The 22,411-nt window shown below is 42.0% G+C and overlaps 1 protein-coding gene across 1 annotated transcript in view; it reads right to left on the bottom strand.

The window, feature by feature from the left end:
• The window catches only part of LOC115915495 (neuronal acetylcholine receptor subunit alpha-7-like), a 57,666-nt gene that overhangs the window by 18,760 nt on the left and 16,495 nt on the right, over window positions 1-22,411 (bottom strand). The window contains exons 3-8 of the mRNA XM_030968952.1: window positions 9,349-9,393; window positions 7,584-7,693; window positions 5,157-5,236; window positions 3,786-3,953; window positions 1,919-2,113; window positions 538-624 (exon numbers count right to left, since the gene is read on the bottom strand). Of these exons, the coding sequence (XP_030824812.1) occupies window positions 538-624; window positions 1,919-2,113; window positions 3,786-3,953; window positions 5,157-5,236; window positions 7,584-7,693; window positions 9,349-9,393 (685 nt within the window). The remainder of the gene's footprint in view (window positions 1-537; window positions 625-1,918; window positions 2,114-3,785; window positions 3,954-5,156; window positions 5,237-7,583; window positions 7,694-9,348; window positions 9,394-22,411) is intronic.

Below are 22,411 nucleotides of genomic sequence, written 5' to 3'. Positions count from 1 at the left end.
TTGTTACTTTGTAAAATAGGACAGGTGTATTTTGTTTACCCTGCAATAAGGCCCCATGAGACCAAGGTAAAGGGGCAGTCCTACAAAAACAGAGGCTGTAACAATGTCTGTCTGGCCACAATCCCAAAATTATGATCTGCCTCATAGTTTTCAGTACACAATAAAAATGCTTCAATGACATACTTGAATTATGACTGTTGCATCCTGAATTGTTCTTCAGATTGAGGAAAGAGGGAAGGCAGGAAGGATTTGTGTAATTGCAGGGAGGTGGTGTGATGCAGAAGAAGAAAAATTAATTTTCTGCAGTGTAGATTCTATGTCCTCTCAATCCTTGCAGTTAACTGCTTATCTATTATTTCCAGTGCCTTTCTGTAACCTCATGTAGGTCCTCTTCATACATGCACATGGTGAAATCCAGCTTGACATTCCTGACATTGCTGAATGCAAAACTGGAGTAACAAAGAGTCAGACCTCAAATTGGCTTTGAACAGCTCTTGAGAGGCATCACAGTGCACAAAGCAGTGAAAATCAACTTACCTATTAGTGGGACAGAGTCAGAAGTTGCAGGCATGATCTCAGCCACGAGCAGCATGAATACAGTCAGGGAAAGAAGGACAGTGATACCTGGAGGGAGGGAACATATTTGGGAAGAATGAGGTAAATGAACTCTGCAGCTGTTCCTCTGATGTCTTTGCTGTTAAATATAGCATTGTCCTGATATACAGCTAAGGCAAACCCATGACTTAATGTCAATGAAGATTAGAACTTCCACAAAGTGAGAGTGTTTTTAGACTCAACTCTATCTGCTCTCTTTTCACTTTCTCTAATATACACAAAACTTTGCTTCTCTAAAAGTAATGGAGAAATCTTTTTTGCTGAGTGAAATGAAGCTTGCAAAACTGGTGAACTACAGTGCTTTTCCGAAACATTGCACAAAGCCCAAATGGTTGTTAAGAGCTAGGAGAGACTTGCACAGACAGCAGCCTAGGTTTTGCTATTACATATTATATAACATCCCTCAAAGACATGCAGTCTGTTTTAAAATAAGCTCTTTATTCTATGTGGAAAGGCTGTTGCTAAACTTAACCATCCTGATACTGAGAAATCAAAAGGTCAATGCATGAACATTAGCTCCTATTTTTATGTCAACATTGTACTTCAGCTCAAATAACTCTTTTCCTTATACCCATCCTTTATTTCATAGACAGCAATTGTACTCCTGATAGCCTGTGTTTTATTTCTTGTAAGGCAGGCTGCTCAGATACCTTTTTTTTAACCAAAAAAAGCCCCACTGAGGACACTTCATATGATTTAGAAGTTTCTGTCCTGAGACAGAATCATGCACAATTAACTCTTAAGATCTCAGCTGGCCCAGTCTGCTGTATTTACAGCTCTTGCCTATCTCCTCTTGGAAGGAGACTCTTCCCATTTTTATCAACACACACAACAATAAATCTCATTTAGCCCTTCCCATGGCTGTGTTCACGGGGGACACATGACTAGGTGTTTTGGGAGCTAATTTTTAAGGTGAAAATCCAGTGCCCAGCTGCTGCTGTTCACAGCTGTTCCACTCTTTGCTTCCTAGTATGTTTCATCTAAAAAAGAGAGTCAAGAGTCAATGAGCTGTGAAATGCATTGAGATGTACTAAAATACATAACAACAGGCATGACAGAATATTATCACTGCCGCCTGTGCCAGCAACAAGTTCAGCTTCCTCCCAGGCCACAAGATATTATATGTAGCACAGGATGTGTGAATGCCATACAGAAAGCTGTTACCCTTGCTCCTGTAACCAAAAAAGTACTTCTATTGCTCTTCTAGTGAAATCTTTCTTCATTGAGCAACATAGGGCCATGAGGTATTTATTTTCCTATTTTATAGGACGCTTATAAAACAAATGAATATTTTAGCACTTACCTAAAGAAATCTTCTCCCCAGAATCAGCTGGCAAAAGGAATACAAGCAGTGCTAAGCCAGATATGAGAACACAGGGAATTAGTAAGTTCAAGCCATAGTAGAGGGTGCGTCGACGCATGGTGATGGTGTATGTCACATCTGGGTACGGTTCTTTGCAGCATTCATAGTACATCTCATTCCTCTTCCCTGGGACACCTACAGACAGGATGATCAGAGCACTGGGGAGAGATGCAGGACTCCCTGTAATCTCCTTGGACTGGACCAAGAAGTGATGGTTTATGAGCCAATGAGTGTCACCTCTGCTATTCTTGGTCCACCTTCTGTGTTTTCTAGGGTTTGCTTTCATGCCTTCTGAGTTATTCAAGTCTAGCTTAGCTAATAAAGCTCATCTGAGCCAGAACAAAACAGTCCTGAGCATCACAACCTCAACAATGTGCATTCTGCCTTCCTACATCCTGTGAATGGTAACATACTGTTGATGTGATATTCACTAGCATGTGCAGCAGATTTTCTGGGTGACAAGGCCACTGCTTCTTACTTTTCTATCATCCTCTATACATTTTTGCTCTTTTTTTGGTCAGGAAAAAACAGACAGGCTTACTTTTCAAAAAGGATGCCAAGTTAAGCTCAAAGTCTGTTATATCTGAAGGTTAAGAGGCATAGCTGTTCAATACAGCTGTACCACAGGGTTGCCCATGGTGATCCTGCTGCAGCAGATTGCCTGACATACTCCATGATGGGGACTGCAAGAGCACTGGAAATGTCAGGAGAGATGGAAGAAGTCAGCACCTTGTGTCTTTCATGCCAAAATCGCTCACTTCTCTTTTGTTTCTGTGGACATGACAGATGATATGACAATGTGTGCATTTTGGCAGAGGCTTAGCAAAGTTTTTTTAAAGGATATAGCTATGGCTTGCCTGAGGTGCTATTTAATGCTTTTGCTGTATGAGCTAAATAAGTCCCTGTTTTGTTCTCCCCGGTCAGGGTTGAAGGCAGATAAACCACAAACTCTTAATCAGATATGCAAAGTTATTGGACAAAAATACCCACTGTAAAGGAGAACTGGAAGGGAGAATTGCTCTAAAATAGCTGGACTTTAGGAGCATTTTACTGTGGAGTCTTCTGGCTTCTCACAAAACTGAATATAATTTCTCAGATGCCCTGCATGGTAAAAATACTGCATGCAGTTGTAGGGCACTTATTTCCTTGTCTGTATATCCAAACCAGAAGATAAATGTATTTTTCATAACCTCTCCTTGCAGTTGTCTAAGTTCCATCAATTTCTGTAACATTGCTTGTGACTTACAGCTACATAAATGAGTTCAAAATAACTTACTAGTTCTCTGAATAACTAGTTCTGGACATAAATTCTTTTGAAAATACAGATACCTTCCAAAGCATAGAAGAGAGACATACTAATCTGTGCATGTTATGAACTGGGAGACATTTTGATGCTTTTCTGGGTGAGAAAGATCCTTTTATGTAAAAGTGTTGCTGAAATACTTTTTACACCAATCATTTTTGCTGATGTATTCGAGTAAATGTGACAGTAGTACTCCATGCACCTACAAGAAACACATCCAAGTTTAGTACTGACAAACTGCTCAGATGTGTCAGGACTAGTAGCTTTCATTTATGTACTCAGTGGCAGGCAATTGCTTCAGAACACAGTGTTTTCAGACACAGTTCAATGAACATTGCTGAAATGCTGTCTCTGATATGTGATTTTTTTCCTATTTCTTTGCTTCTTCTTAGATCTATATTTTTAATATCTGCGTTCCATGTCCAACTGATTGATAATTTCTATATATTTGAGGTTTGCCTTTGAAAATTAGACTATTGAAAATTTGTAGGTTGGCCAATTTACCCACTAAATCCCATTCTCCATTTGAGATGTAATTGGAAATATCAGCCTCGAGCATCTGCAGGTCAATCAACCAGCCACTGTGAGTCCAGGAGCCAAACTTCAAATCACACTTCTGCACATCAAAGGGGAACCAGCGGACATCAATGTAACATGTGCTCTTCAAAATGCCTGTAGATAGAAATCAGTCATGATCAAGCATGTGCAGGGTGCATTTCATCTTACCCTTATCTGCCTCTGATTGTGACAAGTTTCCTCTTCAAAAAATCTGTGTGATACAGTCATGGGGTAACCAAACAAGTATTGCAGGTGGAAGATGCTGCCATGAGTGGAATAACTTCCCTTCCTCCACCAGTGAAGATCTCTCTCACTGCATCCTTGAGGTAGGTTGCCTGGGACACTGTGGCCATCCAGGAGCAGCCCAGCCTGTTTCCCAGTGCCAGCTGGCCCTAGCAGATTGCAGGCAGTGTTGCTTGGTCTGACAGGAGCAAAGAGTACACCCCAGGGACTAACTGTGCTGTGACCAGCTCTTTGAAAGGAGTTCCTGGACAGGCCATGCTGCAGACCCACAGCCCTTTGAAAATACACTGTTGTCCTAAACCTTGCTCGGTGCTGGCCTTTATCATCTGTGTGGTAACCAAGCCTTGAATTTAACTCTGGATGTGTCTAGTTCATGTTCTGGGATGTTTTAAGGGGTCTGATGGGTAGGAAACAACAGGGAAGCAGCCATCAGGGAATGATTGCTGATCCCCACTGGGCCTTGTGGATCTGCCTGGGGACAGTGCTATGCTATGACACAAAGTTTAGGAATTTTTTGTCCACCACAGTGAGCAACTGTGGGATAGCCTCTGTGTTTGCTGGCGACTCCCTGGTGTGGCAGGGAATCAGCAACACAGATTAAAAGAGACTGAGACTTGGGCCCCACTGGCTGAGACCAATTCCAGCTTGTCTTTTTACCTGGATTTTAGCCTCAGCCTGGCAAGAAAGGCTTCAATGCTCAGCGAGGGCTGCTCTTGGGGTCACCTCTGCTCACACTTCACACAACAGAGACCTAGCTGGAGTGCACAGGAAACATGATGACATAGTGCACACCTTACTTTGGATGACACCTTAGGGGGGCCTCTGGATGTTTTGAGCAAACTGCTCAGAGGAATATTTTACTGCTTCATAAAGTGTAAATGCCACTGATAATGGACTTAAATTTTCATAGTGGGTCTGTCCCATTATTAGACAGTCTAGTAATGTTTGCAAGGTTGCAAACATTAGGTTGCAAAATTTCCACAGAGGCCTTTTAAACACCCTTGGTTTCATTCCTGAAGGAAAGCTGCTTGAAATTACTTCAGTAAAAGTAAACAAATACTCTCTGTGCCCTACCTGGAGGAATATATTGGCAGGATCCAGAGTAGTTCACCAGCACATTTGTGTGAAATGTTGCATCAAATCTTTCATCTGCGCTGTAACACAGTATAAACAAAACGGAACAAAATAAAGAAAAAGCAAGCTCATGTGCAAGTAAAGATGTAACTGTCAACATAAAAAGAATCTTTTGGCTGAATTAAGTTCCTACATCTGGGTGAAGTATCCCTTGATAAATATCTCGGTTCCTCGTAGTTACTGTCAGCCTGCACCTGCGCAGGCTGCTTGCATGCTGCAATATCCTCAAAGAAGTGAGAGGCAGAGTGTTGCACGTCTCAGAAAAAAGGCAGAAGGAAAAGAAGCAAAAGTGCCACATTAGCTGTATCCAAAAACTGGACAGTTGGGACAATGAGGCTTTTCTAGGGCACTTGTCAAAATGAGCCAGCTCACCACATAAATCACCTTATCTGTTATCTCACCCAGATATCTGTAGTAACAGATACATTGTAACAGCAATGGCGGCCCAACATAACAACTCAGCAGTCTCCTCAGATGTAGAGCAGACAAGAGTTTGCTTCTAGCATTGGCGGAAACCACTGGAGAGAAGTTATTTTAGGAGCTTGAAGGAGGAGATTCGTTGAAACTCCAACAGCAGGAGGGACCAAGAATAGAGAATTTTTTTACTATCCCAAAATTCTGAGATAATTAAAGGGGTAATGAGCCAGACAAGGACACAATTCTTCAAAGAAGCAGGTCTGGGGGCTTGTTCCAGAGGGTCTCTTAGAAAGAGATTAGCCACAGAGGGATCCCCTGGCTTGTAGAGCCTTGCCTGTAGTGGCTATGTGCAGGTCTGTGTTGCATGACTACACCATCCTGCACACCCTGTCTTTCAACCAGATTTTAAAAATTCAGAGCCTCCATTACTCTTCTGATCTGCTTTTTATTCATGTCTTGAGTCTTCAGTCCCCAATACAAAACAAAGGGGATGACACTGAAAAGCCTAAGTCCAGAACAAGTGATATTTATCAAGGACATAAAAGAAAACAAAAAGGGGTTTTTATACATTTTTGTACATTTTATACATTTTTGTACATTTTATAAGCACAAGGGAACAAGGAAAAGAGGAAAGGAAGGGAAAAAACAACAGGATGCAGAGAGCTGCAGTATCCTGCACCCTGTGTGCCTCAGTCTTTGCAACCCATTCTCACACAGTGGCAGGAGTCCATGGCAGAACAGGGATGAACAGGTTAAGGAAATGTAGATAAGAGAGATTCTACTCAGCTGAGCTGATGAAATTTACTCTTGAGAACTGAAAGGACTGGCCGAAATACCCTCTGAAGCATTAACAATTATCTGTGAGAGCTTGTGGAGAAGAGGGAAGGGCATGGTGAATTAGGGGAGATCAAAGAGAATTCTGACTTCTTTTAAAGGTGAAATTATAGATATCAGCCTAACTTCAAAGAAAATGGGGTGAAACATCTGGCACAGATTTGTGAAGGGCCAACTGCATCAAATCAATCTATTTTTCTTACTAAGAGCAGGCTGGTATCTATCTGAATTTCAGCATGTTCTTATAAACTACAGAATATGGACCAAGCTGTATGCCTCATTTTTAGACACTGAAAAGGAATAAAGAGACAGTAAGAGGCAAAGCTGAGGTAAACAAAAGCACTTAAACAATCTGGGTGTCTCCAGGCCTCCTTTGGATATCTTGTAGTGAGGATTTGGAATGGAATATAGATCACGGTGAACTCTGGAAAGCAGCAAAATGAAATTTAATCTGAGTAATTAGAAAGTATTACCCTGAAAACTGTCAGAGAAAGACATAAGAGGGAAAATCTAGTAAGACAGCAGAGCTGAACAACAACATCTGGGGTTTGCAATAGATAAAAAAATAAGTCCAGAATTAAGATATTATTAGAGAAAACCCCAAATCCCCTTCTCCTGGAAAGCATTAAGGAAACAGCTGTCTAGAGAGTTTCCACTTCATTCAACACTGCAGCAATGCTGTCTAGAGAGCTAGATTCATCTCTGTAGAAGGAAAAACAGATTAGTGAATGTTCAGAGTAGAAGAATGATGGAGAGGTTTATAAAATATGTGATAATGGAAGTGAGATGAAAATCCATTTGTTTATTTCAATCAGAAACACTATGACACATATAGGACAGTAGCTCTCCTGCAGATACAGTAATTTTGAAGAGACTGTAATAGTTTCCTCTCTGTGTTCACTGAGAAAAAGTTAAAGAAGACATCTGTGGAACTACAGAAAGGAAGATCAGATGGGCTACTAGAAAAATCTGTTAGCTGATGCTTGTTTGTTTTTGTTACTCTTTAAGGGTAAGGCCAAATCCATAGAGTGCAAAAGGCCCATAGTATCAGTGAAGCATAGCTGATTTTCTGCACTTACTTCTAGTCTCCTACCAGACATTTCACATCTTGCTTACCTGTTATACAGAAGAATGTCTGGTACCCAAATCTGGTCAGCAGGAAATCGCAAGTTCTGCACTCCTGGGTATTCAGATTGATCCCAAGACAAGTAAACATCAACCCAGGACTGTTGACAAACACATACATCAGATTATATGGGCTTTTAAAAGTCTTCTAAGTTCTTTGTAATATTATGGGAATAGAATAGATTTTGCCAATAGCAATAGCCTCAGTATGATAATAGTTTAATGCTCAGTTTTAATTATTAAGAAAGGCTGACATATATAGAGGAAATAACAGTGTGACTACTGAAGACAGTGCTTAGCTCTTCATCTTGTGGCCAGGTATCCCAAACCTTTGCTGGAGGGCTGGCAGAACCATTGGCAGTAGGCACCTCAATGAGGTCTGCTGGTTCTGAAGCAAAGTGGTTAGTGGTAGGTGGACCATGGTCTGAGTCTCCCCATTGGGTGGAAATAATTTAATCTATAACAAAGGTTGGGTGGCTCTTTTACTAACCACCTTGCTATGAGAGGTAGGCAAGTGAACTTTACATGCCAAGGGGCTGTTTCTGATCCCATCTCCTCTACCTCAACACAGTTAATTTGAGAAAGGTGCAAGAACAGCTTTTGGGAAGAACCTTCTGACTTACAACGAAGCTCAGTGAGAGGTTTGCAAGGGAAACCTTAATCGGTGGAACACCTCTGTGGAACATCTAAACCTCTAAAACATCTCTGCAAAGGACAGGACACCTACAGGCTCTGACCTAACAATCCTGTAGTCATATAGGTTTGTCTCAGTTAGTTTTTGCAATATGAAAATGCTCATTTCTGCTGCAAATTCCAGCAGGTAGCTGAGGAAGAAACAGCCTGCTGAGCGGAACATATTAATATGAGATAGTGTTTGGCTATGAAAATCAAAGTGGATTTAGTTTAATCATTCAAGTCTCCCAATGGATTTTCCTTTAAGAACTGCTTCCTTCCTGACCACAAGCCCTTAAGGAGATCTGTTTATGCAGCATAAGAAAACACTGTATCCCTCACCATAGGCAGCCAGGCAGACCTGATGGGAAATTCCGTCCTGAAAAGGAGGTCCCTTTTCTTAGTGAAGGTCAGTTTTGCTTATTCTGTATGAGCATGCAGGTGAATCCTCAGCTGGAGCAGGTTGCAGAAGAGGGAGGAGGAATGTTTATGTAAGAGGTTTGTAAAGCATGAAGGAAGGCAATATCCCAGAGAGCTGCCTGGGTGCTGCCAGCAGCAAAGCAGCATTGGGCCCACTCTGGTCCCTGGACTACCCACCATCCCCTATGAGCAGTATGCATGTGACCACTTCTGTGTTCGGGGACAGATGCCCTGGCTCCCAGTCTCAGGCAGAAGTGGAAATTTCCCAGAAGTGGTAAGTGCAGGTACCTGTTTTACTGGGTGTTTGGCATGCTCATGAGTCCCCATCACTGGTTATGGAGAGGCCTTGAGCCCCTTGAAGATACTCTTCTTAGCTATGATGGGACTCTTAACTCTGGACTCTTTGTTACTAGATCACTACATCCACTGGCAAAACAATGCAGTTGATTTCCATGCCCAAAAGGTCAACAGTCTGTCCAAAGGATTAGTGTAGTCTCTAGAATTTAATTTTCAATTCTAAAAGGAGCACTAGGGAAATTTTAAAGGACTCAAAATGCCTGTATTGCATTATACATAATCTGTAAGATAGCAGTCTTGCTTTTCTGCTAAGAAATCACATTCATTAGTTTTCAGTTAAAGTTTCTTTACTGGCAGAGGTACTCACCATCTGCAGCCAAGCATTGGTGATCAACACCTGATTCTTCTCATCCTTTGAACAAAAGAGGGAAGGAAAGACAAGAGAAAAAGGGATGAAACAGCTTGATTAGAGATGGAAGATTTTCTGTGTCTTTTAGAGAATCCACACTTTTGGGGTACATAAACCAAACTCCATGGAGTAGATTGTGAGCTCACTGGAACACCACTATTTGGCCCAGACAATAGTGGTTCTTTTTCTTATCCTTTAAACCTACAGATTCCCTGTGTTTATCATAACTGATCAACAATAGAAAGGAAAGTAATAGATGATTTCTCTTCTTTTTCTGGGGATGAACTTCTTATCAAGTTTTACCTTCTAGCTACTTGCTCAAAACAAGATGTTTTTCAGTACCACACTGCATGTCATAGTTGGAGAGATTTTATGTTGTGTTTGCTGCCACTGTAAAGCAATGGTGAAATAAGCCAGAAGTGCTGTTCTTTTCAAGTGTCATTGCTATGTAAGTTAGCGCTGGCTAAAGGAAACAAAGGGCTGGCCTTAGGCAGAAGCTATCATTTGGCTGAAAGGACAAAAACTCTGCATGAGAGGGAGCTCACACAACACCTGCACAGAGCAGGAGTCTGCAGGTTCATTCCTGCATGCAGGAGCCATGGGGAAGAATCTCTTATAACAGAAACAAAGATTTTCTCACCACCCAGTTGGTGCCCAAGTTCTGCGGAGAGTCACAAGGTGCGCGGTTTTCTGCAGTAACTCTGCAGGTCCAGGACCCTGCACCGTGGGGCTGGAGAAACAGGGCTGCAGAGTCACTGTGGTGCAGATACACAGGTTCCCAAACACCACAGCTGCCATGCCCTGCCCTTCCCGAAAGCTGAAGCTGTGCTGCTCAGGGAGCCTGGTTCACTGCATGCCCAGCTGTCCCTGTGTGTGTCCATGCCGTAGGAAGCTTACGTGGTTGTCTGCAGTGTCTCAGGTGGGAGACATTGCAATTGCAAGCTGCTTGGCAGGTATTTAAACCATACAGAGTGCTCCCTGGACAAGCATGCCCTCTCTGGTCATGTCCTTACTGCAGTTCTTACTCTCTAACAAGGTAGAAAAACCTAAACTGCATTATTCACTTTGGAAAAATACCAGTCTGCCCACCTCAACCTACATTCATTCTGCCTTTCCTCCTTCCTCCCCTCCTGAGCCACCCTCACAGTACATATGCAAAGAAACTTTCCCAGAAGTGTCAGGGAAGGGCTGCTCAAAATCAAACTGCAACATCTCACTGCAGCCCTAGGTGTGTCTGGTCATCTGTGAGTCCTCTGGTGTTACTTCTTCTGTGTCCCATGCAGGAACTGCAGATCCCTAGGCTATAGCATGAAGGAGAACTGCCCAGAGAAGTCTCCTAATTACTGATTCCCCAGCATAGCAGGCACTGGACCAGTGGTACTGCTGAATTCTTAGCATGGACCTTGTCTGTAGCATCATCTTCTCTTTTCACATTTGGGTTGTTGGAGCTCCAGAAATACAACAACCTAGAAAGGGAGACATCATTAACTATTACAGAAGCACTCCAGCAAGGAGTCCAGCTGTAACATCAACTTCTGGAGGATTCCTGATTTGGCACTGTAGCCAGAGTTAGGCCCTGCAGCTAGGCTCCTTTTTACCAGGAAAGGTAAATTTCATACAGGAAACAGGTCTTTGCCATAGTGATCGACATAAAACTGTCTTTCACAGTACCTCTTCTTGAGTCCCCTTGAGACCTGACTACACTGCTTCTGCTGCTGTGAGATGCCACAAAAAAATCAGATGTGATTTTATATTGTTACACTGATCATACATTTCCCTTTCTCCTCTTTGCTGCTCCAGCAAATGTACTCCCCTCTATGTGCAAACTACAACCCACCTCCAGAGGCCTGGTCCTTCTGCACCCCCTTTTGTTCCCTTGGTTGCTGTGGTTGAAGCAATTGTAAGAAAATCTGCAGAAAAATAAGAGGAGGACTGGGCTTGTTGAGACAAGTTTTTTAGATGCTGGAAGATTCAAACACCATCTTGAAAAATAAAATTCTAAAGTGAAGAATAACCCCAGAGCTGGTAATTGATAGAGTCATCAGAGCTATCTGTGTCCACTGACCTGGGAAATGAAAGCAACTCAGAAACACAGAGGTTGTGTCTCAGGGATCCTCAGAGGCTAACTGCCAGCCCATCTGATTGATGCATTCCTGGCCACCAATGACTCCTGAGGTGTCCTGTAGGGCTGGCAAGCATGATGGTCATCTGAATTGCACATCAAGTACTAACAATATTTTGTGCTCTTAGACAAAGAATGCTTTATACTTGTATGCTGCACACGTTCTCCTAAGACTTTCTGTGTACTGTTAAAAGAGCTTGAACAACATGATTAAAAATCTGGTCAGCAACAATCAGGCAATGCCACCACTGTACAAAACTAAAGATTTTTCCCACCTACACTGAAACCTACAGGGAAGGGGAAGAAGGGACATTCCTCATTTTGTCATCTATCTATGTAAACCACACAGGAATGCATTAAAGTTCAACGTACATCTGTGAGGCTGGGGGTTTCCATCATGTGCAGATGCCTTCCATCAGAAGCCTTTCATATGTGGCTTGATTTACAAGGAAGCTAATTTTTTTCTGGCACAGTAAGTTTATACTCGACAGCTTGCAAAGGAAGATGTCTTGGGCTGACTTCTGTATTTCACAAAACAGTTTGTTGTCCTTACCTGTTTATCTGTGTGTCAGATACTAATGACCTGGCTAATCAGCTTTGAATCCAAACAATTCTTCAGACAGGTATTCCATGTAGCATTACATTTACTGTCTTGGGTTTGCTTTGCCTGCTTTTTCACAGGGCTACTGTGCTTAGATATGTTTTGTAGTCAACGGAAAACTTACAGTTTTGAGTTGTCAAATGCTTATCTAGAGAGCAATGATGGTCTTCCTTGTCTAGTGTTTAGGTAGCAGTAAAACCACAAGGTCTAACTAGGGCTTTGGGCTTCTTACGTTTCTCTTAGCTTGGGTGAAACAAGAAAGTCATGTCAGGATGTTTTCTTGGCCATTCAGAGATTATTCCCATCCTTGCCTTCAGGCTGTTGAGCTCTTAAATGGCATCTGACATTTTGGCAAAACACAGAAAATGCTTACATATGTAGCGCTGGTCAACAGATACACCCTGATGGGTCCCTCTCATTGCATGACAGAACAGAACATTTTTCAAACAAGGATCTGAGTTTTCCAGAAGTGCCTGGTTTGCAGAAGCAGCAAAGCTGACTTCACACTGGGTAGGCATTTGTCCAAGTGTAGCTCTCCTGCTAAGTCCTTTCTAGAGGATGACCCTGAAGAACCAAGGAAAAAGTGCCTGCTGCGGCTGCCAAGGAGAGGAGGGCCACGGGAACCTTGAGTCTGAGTTCACCCCCTATTAGAGTGAGAGGCATTTTAGAGCTAAGGTGTTTACGGAGCCTTCCATCTTTGTGGTCGCTTTGCATTCTGTAAGGAAATACTTTGGCCTTTGCAGCAGGCTGATTGTCTTGCCTTTCCAGAGCTGCAGAAGAATTGCAGCTCCCGCCATCTTCATCATGACCTATGTGCTGTATGCATCCCTAAAATACCTTAGCACAGAAAGGACTGTATCTTTCTGTTACACAGACACGCACAAACAAATAACTTGGAGAAAGTCTGTCTCAGGAGATCACTGGTCACTTAGCTTTGCACAAATTAAAAGGTAATTATTGAGCTTGGGAAGTGCTGGAGGCAGTTCCCTCATTCTGTGTCACTGATTTATGCAGAGGGGTTTAAAGGTTAGTTGGGAAGATGCCTTTCCTCCCAGGAGAAAACTTGAATAATCTCTCACAGTGCTTTTTCTGTTCAAGATTCCTGTCTTAGAGCACTGTCAGCCTTTAGAATTACCTTCCCTCTGCATTGGGCCAGCTCTCAGTTCCCATCTTTTTGGGCAGCAAAGCATTGAAAGCAGTCCTGCAAAGATTCTGGGTGAGGTTGAAAAGGATCAGCTCCCAGAGGTGCCGTTCCATCATTCCTCTGGCAGTTCTCCTGGTTTGCAAATGTTCAGCTCAGACAAATAATTTTGCTTCTAGTATTTAAAAATGCTAGAAAAGCTGTGGTCACAAGTGAGTGCAACACTTGTTCTCTAAATCCTTCCTGTATTTATCTGGGTCATTTTCTCCCCTTTCTATCTCTAGCATTACTCCAGTTAATCCTCTGCCCTGGATATCTGCTTATTCCTACAGCCACCTTTGACCCATGTAAAATGACAGTTTGGTTTGTTCTGGTGCACATGCTGTGACATGTGAATGTTTTAGTTTGGTTTTCTTTTCCCTGCCCTAAATTCAAAGCTTACAATGTATGTACATCTGCCTACATTGTGCACCACTGCCTGTCAACAGATGCTCCCTTGCCAGGTCAACACCTAAATAAAATACAACTGCCCTTAGCCACATAACTACTTGGGTCATATCACCTGGACAAAAAAACCCAAATCCCTTCCTGGTTCAGTAGTCACATCATATGATTACATGTCATCTATGCAGCAAGGCATTTGTTACCATGTGATCAGCAGGAGTCATTAATTCTTGCCCTCTCACAGAGCCACAGAAGTGGGAGTTGAATCAGCCACTGAATTATTTCAAGACAATGATCAGAAAAGTCCCTAACTGAACAGGTAACTCTCAATGGTCGTGTGTGACTACTTAGGTACTACTTCAGGTAATTAAAAATTTTTTCCTACTGTTTTTGTACCTGAATATCTGAAGATAAGAAGTGAAACAGTCAAGTGACATGAAAACATTGACATGGAGACGTGGAAAGTTTTGTTAGCAGAGACACTGATCTTTGAGTGGGATCTTATTCAAAATATCCAAAGGAATTGATCAAGCTTTCAAATGCTTGTATGCTCAATCTACAACTGTACAGGCACTCCTTTCCATTGCTGAACCACCAATCTGCCCACAATTTTCAGGTGATTATCTAAAACTCAAATGCATTGAATGGTTGAAGGCTCACAGAGCCAGTAATTTTGAGGAGTGCCTAGGTTGCCCTGGCAACATTCAAGTAAGTATCGCTGGACAGCCATTTCAGGGCTCTCATTAAGAAGCTGAAATGACCCTTGTCATGGTAACATCAACTAGGTAGGGATAACTTAAGTACTTCATCTCAATCTCTTTAAAAAAAAAAGCACCCTCAGGAGGAAGATGGAAACCAGACAGGAGGGCCCAGAGTTAAGGTGAAAGACTAGGGAGAAATACAAAAATACAAAGAAATAACAAAAGAACAAACACCTGGCGGATATTTTGTTGCCCATCAAGATAAAGATACATCTGGGCAAGTGCTCATAGCTGGATATCTTTGCTGCTCAGAATTTCCTCCTATGAATGGCTGGAAGTGATGTCAAATAAGTGTTTTTTCATCTTGAATCACACTCCCATCTAATGCCACTGGCTTCTCCTTGAGGTCCTGCCTTTATTGGTCCCCTCCTGTCTTGTAGAGGAATGTGCTCTTTCACTGTCAACAAGAAGTGTAATCTGCCTTTGGTCCTTCCACTGTGTAACAGCTACTATAAAGGCAGTGCAGTAGGCTGTGTAGGCTGTGTGGTCCCACTGTCTTTAACCACCCGCATTCTTATCCCCCCAGTTTGGGGGAGTACCATTGCATCTCTATCTGCTGCTTTCAGCAGAATCTATTCACTTGCTTTTGAGACAGGAACTTTACATATTGGAGGTTTTGGCCCCTGTCAGATTATACTCCTCCTCTTACAAGCCCCTGAGCCAGGAGCAATCACTTGTGGTGACACTGGAGAGTTTAAGAGAACCCTGTACTTGGAGAAGCACAGCATTGAAAGAGGGACTGTGCCACAGAAGCCTGGAAACACACGGATGCCAGCCATATTCCTTAGGTTGTGTAATGGATGGTAATCAAAAGTCCTCAAGAGGTATTCCTTGTGAAAGCCTTGACTCCCTGTACGTCAGAGACCAACCAGACATGGATGTTAAATGCAAAAACCTGGATACAAAAGCCACTGCAGCAAGTACTAAACCCACACACTCCCCAAAGCTGAGAGTAGAAGTAAGAAATAAGGGAAGAAATGCCAGTTTCTGTTGCCAGTCAGGGCCTCAAAGTAGGCAGCCCTCTCATTCACTGGCACAACTGGTGAGTCTCCCAAGCCTAGTTGATTTGTGTCTTACTTTCCTCACCCCTCAGCATCTTCCAACACTCCAATTTCCATTGTGGTGAAAGAAGGCAGTCTTGTTCTTGCTCTGCACATGCGAAATGACTTCCAATCACTGCCTGGGGCTGTGAGCACTTGACTTAGGAACTAATTTTATTTTTCTAGGCTGTGGCTTTGCACTAGACTCTGAAGATCAGGGAACTGATCTCGTTCAGTCGTGTGAATTGTGACACAATGTAGCCTCACTGGTCTTGAGACTGTTTGACTTCAAGTTCCTCCACAAAGAGCTGCAAATTGCAGGACTCCCTGCTCCAGAGCTCTCTGACATCCCGGGAAAAGTGAAGCCACCAGCTTTGTCCCTCTATTTCAAAGAGAATTCTCATGGAAGCCCCAGAAGCTGGGTGAGAGGGCCTCACATGGCCTTCCAGCACAGTGCTTCTCTCTAACTGCTTGGATAAACTGACATACAGGCTTAGTTCCTGGGAGAAAGGGTGTTATGTCATGATACAAAAGCCGTCAGTCCACCATTAAAATCCCAAAACATCCACACATAGCATGTAGGTGGTTTTTATATTCTCCAGGGTGGATACTTCCTCCTGAAATAGCCTCCATGTATTTTGTACACAGTTGGCAGGTGCTTCAAACAAACAGTATTAGACACAAATCTTTATTCTAGGATATTAATTATTAATCACCCTTTTCAGCATTTGAAATCACTAGGAAAACAGCAGAAGAATGGTTGAGAAAACCAACCCTGACTACTTCTCCAAGACTCACATTCAGTCTATCTGCAAGGTTCCCTTTGTTTTTTCTTTCTATATTTCCATGTTGGTGTGACAGCACAGCAAAAAATAAGGGAATGTAGGTATGTTCCAAAACTCAAGTGAGCTCTTAAAGCCTGTGATTAGGGATAGAAAATGGGAGGAAAGATTTTTACTCAATAGCAGAACTCATTGTCTCTTAGGAGTTACCCTCAGAGAAACTAAGAAATACTAGGTTCAAGGCCACCCCAACAGCTTTGGCTTAACTGTTTTACTGCAAATCTTTGATGCCTCAGATTAGTTACCCAAAATTAAGGAATATACATGAGTTCAAGATCTAAATTCCTACATCTACAAACAACAGAGTACAGTCTTTTCACCGGTCAGACAGAAAATTGTTTAATTATCATTAAATGCCCAAGCTGGATGACCAAAACCAAAAATCTCAGAAGCAAATCAGCCTTTCTTTTATTAGAGCCACTGCCACTATGTACAGCTTCGGGAACCATGCTGAAAGAAAAAAACCATGGCATTTCTTCTCACCAAGTGAACTGCCTCCATTCTGAGCCAAGTGGGGCAGAAGTCATACAAAATAAAAAAGTTCAGGTAATTAAAACTCCATCATAATGTTTCATGCAGGCATGTGCAAGTAGTATTAGTCAGGAAGCCATGCTACCCACAGTGCTTAACTTCATTGTGCTAGCAAATTCAGATGTTGTATATTTAACTGGTTTAGTGAGACTGGCATTTTGATAATGTCTGGCACATAGGGGACAGCCAAAATAATAATTCATGGCTCAATTAGCCTTGAATTTCCCAATTTTCAATATCCTCCCATGCTAATGGAGAGGAATTTTATTTTTTCTTCCTGGAGCTGAAAATTGGTCACACTAAGTGAGTTCTGTGACCAAGAGAGAGATTTTGGGATTTAACTCTAATGAATCTGTTGGTCTAGAATCCTTTCTGTAATTTTTCTGTCTGGAATTTTAATGCTCTTGGTCACAAATTGATTTTCAGCTTTTGTGATGGTGTCCAGTCTGTTTTTCTTCTCAGTTGCACCATTTTGCATCAGCCTTGCTATTCTGGTCTCATTGAATTGTCTCTTGCAAGATGAGAGTGACAAAAACTTTCCAGAAAGATATGTGGTTTGGTAGAGTAGGTCTTTCAAGGAGATACAGAGTAAACATTGCTCACAAAAGCCATGCAGGAAGCCCAAAATAAATACAAAGGCATTATTAGGAAAGAAAAAAAAGATACTTTAATCTAGAAGGGCTGAAAGAGTCAGTTGAATGGTCAAGCTTACATAGTTGAAGACATCTATCTGTAAAAGATTTGTACAGGATGTACTATAGGGATTATAGTTTAATCTAGTAAATACTGATACTATATTGGGAATAACAAATGAATAGGTGCTTATGTGCACTGCATATTTTTATTTGTTTCCTTGAATTGCTTGTATGTTGGTCTGGGTTTACTACATAACACCCAGCATAGATTTTTGTATGTGTGAGAATGCTAGAATGAAAGGTGGGAGGGAATGACGTAGATGCTGTAAGATCAGTTTAACAAGGAAGAAGCGAATTAGAGCTAGAAAATAAACCTTGAACCTTCTGGCCTTTCAATAACCTGCAGAACCAGCCCTAGAAATCTTATGAAACAAAATAATTTAAAAACAAGGATATTAGCTGCTAAAGGCATTCAGATCTGATAGAAATTTTGTAAAAAACCCAACAGTAGGAGAGCTGTGTCAGACAGGATGTACCCCAGGGCCAGGCCTAGCATCCCCTCCTGCGTTCTCACCTTTAACTTCTGGCACAGTATACTGACAGGCAGCCTCTAGTTCTGGCAACTCTCACTCACATAGAGAACTCCTCAGCAAAAAGGTCTGAGCTCCTGAGGACTGAGTTCAACAGTCCTATTATTTGATGAGCAGGTCACCTGACAAATGAGCAGGCTGGTGAAGGCAGCTTCAATGTCAACAGATGCCTGCATTTAAAAGTTGGTCTCCTACCAAACTCTTTCTAAAAACACCCCACAAACCAACCCAAAATAACAAAAAACTCCAAATCCTTCAGGGTTGTATTCTTTGATTTAGAGGAAATCAGTGGAAGCCTAAGTTTGAATCCAACATTTTGATAAGGTCTGGGTACAGAAGGCAAAAATATCTATGCTGCTAAGCTAGTATGCTGCTTATAGTGATAGCGACTGCACCTGAGCACTTGGTGAAGTATGTGAGGATCTTTTGTCTTCTCTGAACAGCAAGGCTCAGATCCAGTTTTCAGGAAAAAAAATCTTACGTGAATCTTTGTTTTTATTGTTCTACTAAACTTCTACATTACCTTGTCTTGCTGCTTTCCAAAAATGTGGAGAGCTTTGACACACCACAGCAACAACCTCTGTAGTTTATAAGTGAGTTTGTTTGCAACCTTGTGATATCCCAACCATGAGGTTTGAGATAATCCTGCAGTCCCTAGGATGTACAATCATTTTACACACTGTGCAATTGAATCCAAACAAAAATTTTTCCAGACACAGTATTTGTTTTGAGCTTACAACCCAAAATACATGTACGTTTCAGCTTCTGGAAGTGCATAATGACTCATGGATTGCTCGGGAATTTTTTCAGCACTTTTGTGGTTTCCCACTGGTTACTTGCAATTCCTTTTTTTGTCATTATGACCTCTGACAGTGGCAGATGGAAGGCTGAACATGGAGGAGAAAAGTGCTACAGAACTCCACCATATGCAGGGACATCAACAGGTTTTTTTTTTTAATAACTTAAGAGTGTAACCACATATACACCCCTTCAGATAAGGTCTCCTGCAGATGCCAACATGAGAAATGAAAACAATCATTCATGATGACAAATAGTTTTCACCTAGCAGCTTCCTTTCACATTGTGCCAAAAGAAAATGCTTGCATTTCCTCTGCTGCAGAAAATGCCATGCCTCATTTCTTTACTATTCTACCCTCACCAACTGACTGGGCTCTCAAACAAAATAAGACGACAATTTTTGGTCCAAGTACTCTTGGATGTCTACCCTTGCTTGGGTTGGCAGAGCTTGGCAGTGTCTGACAGTGCTTTGTGAGAGAGATCACCAGAGAGATCATCATCAATGCCCTCCTGATGCACAGGGAGTGTCTGGACATCAGGCTCCAAACAAAAGTGACCCTCAGAAATGGCATACACAAGACAGCTCAGCATGAAGCTGTCCTTTCACAGAGAGGACAAGGCAAACTGAACTGAACCCTGCTGTTAAACAGGGGCTGTAACTGTCTCTCTTTCTGCTCATTTGTTTCCTGAATGTAATGGGCCTGTCATGGCTGTAGTTACGAATTAATATAATTTTGGGAAAAAGTCCGAACCCCAAAGTCTTCATTTGCATTTGTCTACCCTAACTGTGACAAGTAGATAACATGTTCTTCTCAGCTTTGAGTATGATGGTTAGCTTTGAATCCTAAAACCCATACATATCCTGTGTAGGCAAATACATGCACAAATAAGCCGAAAACATAATCCAAAGCAGTCATGCTTTGATATTTTCTTTGACACGTTTTAAGAGGAGGTGAGATTTTAAGTAGTTACTTGTACTACTGCTTGGAAAACCACAGAGATCTCAGAGGAGTCTTTTCTCTCTGTGTAGCAGTGTGCAACCAGATTGTCACCAATGCTGTTCTCAGCAGTCTGTCAGCAGAAGTTGAATCTAGGATTCATTAGATTTTAATACAGTATGTGTAGGAAACAGACTTATGGAGGCATATGATGAAACATGTCCCAGATAGAAGTGCTTTAGATGTGGTGCCTGGTCTTGGCATGGGTAAGGCACAAGGTTCTTTGAGTATCAGTGGTAGACTCCTTCTTGTTTCCATGCAACAACGAAACAGATTTGTTTTCATCTTCTTCACATTGTTTTCTTCTGCAGGGAAACCAGAACAGGGTCCACTGTCTCATGCCCATTGCAGTGACTGCTTGCAAAGTTTCTGAGTGAGTCCAGCAATGCTGTAGTATGTCTTGGCACATGACACTTCCCTGAGCATGAAGGGCTTTTTTCACAGGGAGTATGATGTAAAAAGTGCCTCCATGCTGGGGCCCTGCCTAGCACCCTGCTCTTTTACAGCAGTGGACCACACCAGACACACAAGTCCTCAAAAAGAGCAGCTTTTCCCTTTGTTAATGCACACACCATTGCCAAGACTGTGATGCTGTCTTTCCTCTTCCCCAAGTGAAGAGCTATTCCCCATATGCTTTGTCTTCCACCAGGCAGAGCAGCTGAGAAGGCAGAGTCTACTCACCCCAGACTCCCATCTGATTGAACAGAGATGGCCATTTTGGTTTGCCTCATGGTGTCTTAGCTGATAGAGGTTACCTCTTTCTTGTAGCTTGACTGCTTCTCTTTACATCATTGTGGCTATAATGAGCCTCCTTTTAAACAGACATTTACTTCAGCAGCTGGAGCAGACAGATACTGCCATCTGTCCAGCCAGCAGTGGAGGATGAAGGGTTTACAAGTACAGTGCTTGTTGCTGGCATATTTCTGCATTGATTCCTGATTTAAGGACCCAGGGGATCAGTATTTTGTGCACTTTCAGGCTGGTTGGTTTAGCCACTTGTTGATGCCACAATGACATTTTCAGTATAGGGATTCAACTGCCAAGTGACTTTTTGTCCTGCACTGAGGAGACAGGCACCCTTCCACATCATCCAAGGTAAAAATTTCAGGTAAGTCTGGGTGTTTTTTAAAACACTTTGGGTGCAGTTTGCAAGACCACAAGCCTGGAACAGGTTCTGATTAAAACAGATTAACATCTAGCATCTGTACTGGGTACAAAGATGTAGGGGAAAAAAGCTTCATTTCTGAAAGGTATGAACATCTAGCATATCTATTTCCTATTGTGGACAACCAAAAGGGAACACTGGAACTACGTTTCTTATAAAAGACATTGACCTAATGTAGAGAAAGTACTTTTAAAAAATACCAATTTCCTGAAAGGTTGGGTTTCATATATGAATGTGAAACACAGTTGAAAATTGTTTTATGTAACTCCTCCTGACTTTGAAAATGTACAGTTACAGCCCTATGGCCCTTTAGTATCCGCAACCTTCAAATAAGTTTGAAAGAAAATGCCAAAATGAAATAAAGAAGGACTGAAGGAAGATCTTTGGAGCTGAGACACCTCTGCTAAACCTAGAATTGCTTGCTGAAATTTACTTGAAATTAGCTGCAGGAAATCTTTGCTCTTTCATTCACGTAGAGGCCTTTGGTTGACAGTACAGATTTCCTCTCTCTTCCAGTTCAATGCAGTTGGTAACATTTCAAAACAGAAAGATGCATACCCTATCTGAGTGGCTCCTGCCTGCCTCCAGGAATACCACAGCTGACTGGACTTGCCACTTGCATGTTGTGATGCCGGGGGGCTACACCATCAGGGTCCTGCTTGCCTCTCCAAGGAGAGCACCTGGCATACTACACATTTTCAGAAAGATTGTGAGAGCTTTAAAAAGCTTAAATATTTGAGGCTTCTGTTAAATTGCTTTGTGACTGCACAAATATTTCCACATCTCTCTCTCTATTCCTCATTCCCTCCATAACAGTGACAGTGTATCAGAAACCAGCTCCAAATACTGTTTATGGAAAAGGCAGGATGAAGATAAGAGCACTAGTGTGTTCACCTGTTTGCTCTGCTGACAGGGTGAAGATGGTCAAAATTGCTTGTTTTTCTCACGTAGATGAAAGAAATTCTGTCTATATATATAATGGTTTATCATACAGAATCCTCTTCGTGATGAAAAAAAGGATTTGGATAATTATGTTACAATTTTCCGTGGGTCAAATCTCCAATTCTGTAAAAGCATGTTGCAGTCAAGACAATTAGAAGGCTGTGCCTCCAGGTTTTACTTTTATGTATTTCTAAGCTCATCTCAGGGCAGACTCATTCAGCGCATTGCACAGTAAAAATATGATGGGAGAAGAGGCCAATGCCATTATAATATCTAATGAAAAAGTGTAAGTGCAGTGATGGTAGCTTTGAATGCGCACATGGTCTTGAGTTATTGCATCCCACACAGCTCTGAGAAGAATGTATCATTAATAATTTGTAGTAACACATGGCTTCTAATTGATTGAATTAT

The sequence above is a fragment of the Camarhynchus parvulus genome, chromosome Z, assembly GCF_901933205.1.
Source record: "Camarhynchus parvulus chromosome Z, STF_HiC, whole genome shotgun sequence".
Taxonomy (NCBI): Eukaryota; Metazoa; Chordata; class Aves; order Passeriformes; family Thraupidae; genus Camarhynchus; species Camarhynchus parvulus.
The sequence above is the reverse complement of the archived record's forward strand: the minus strand, read 5'-3'. Positions and strand labels throughout refer to the sequence as shown.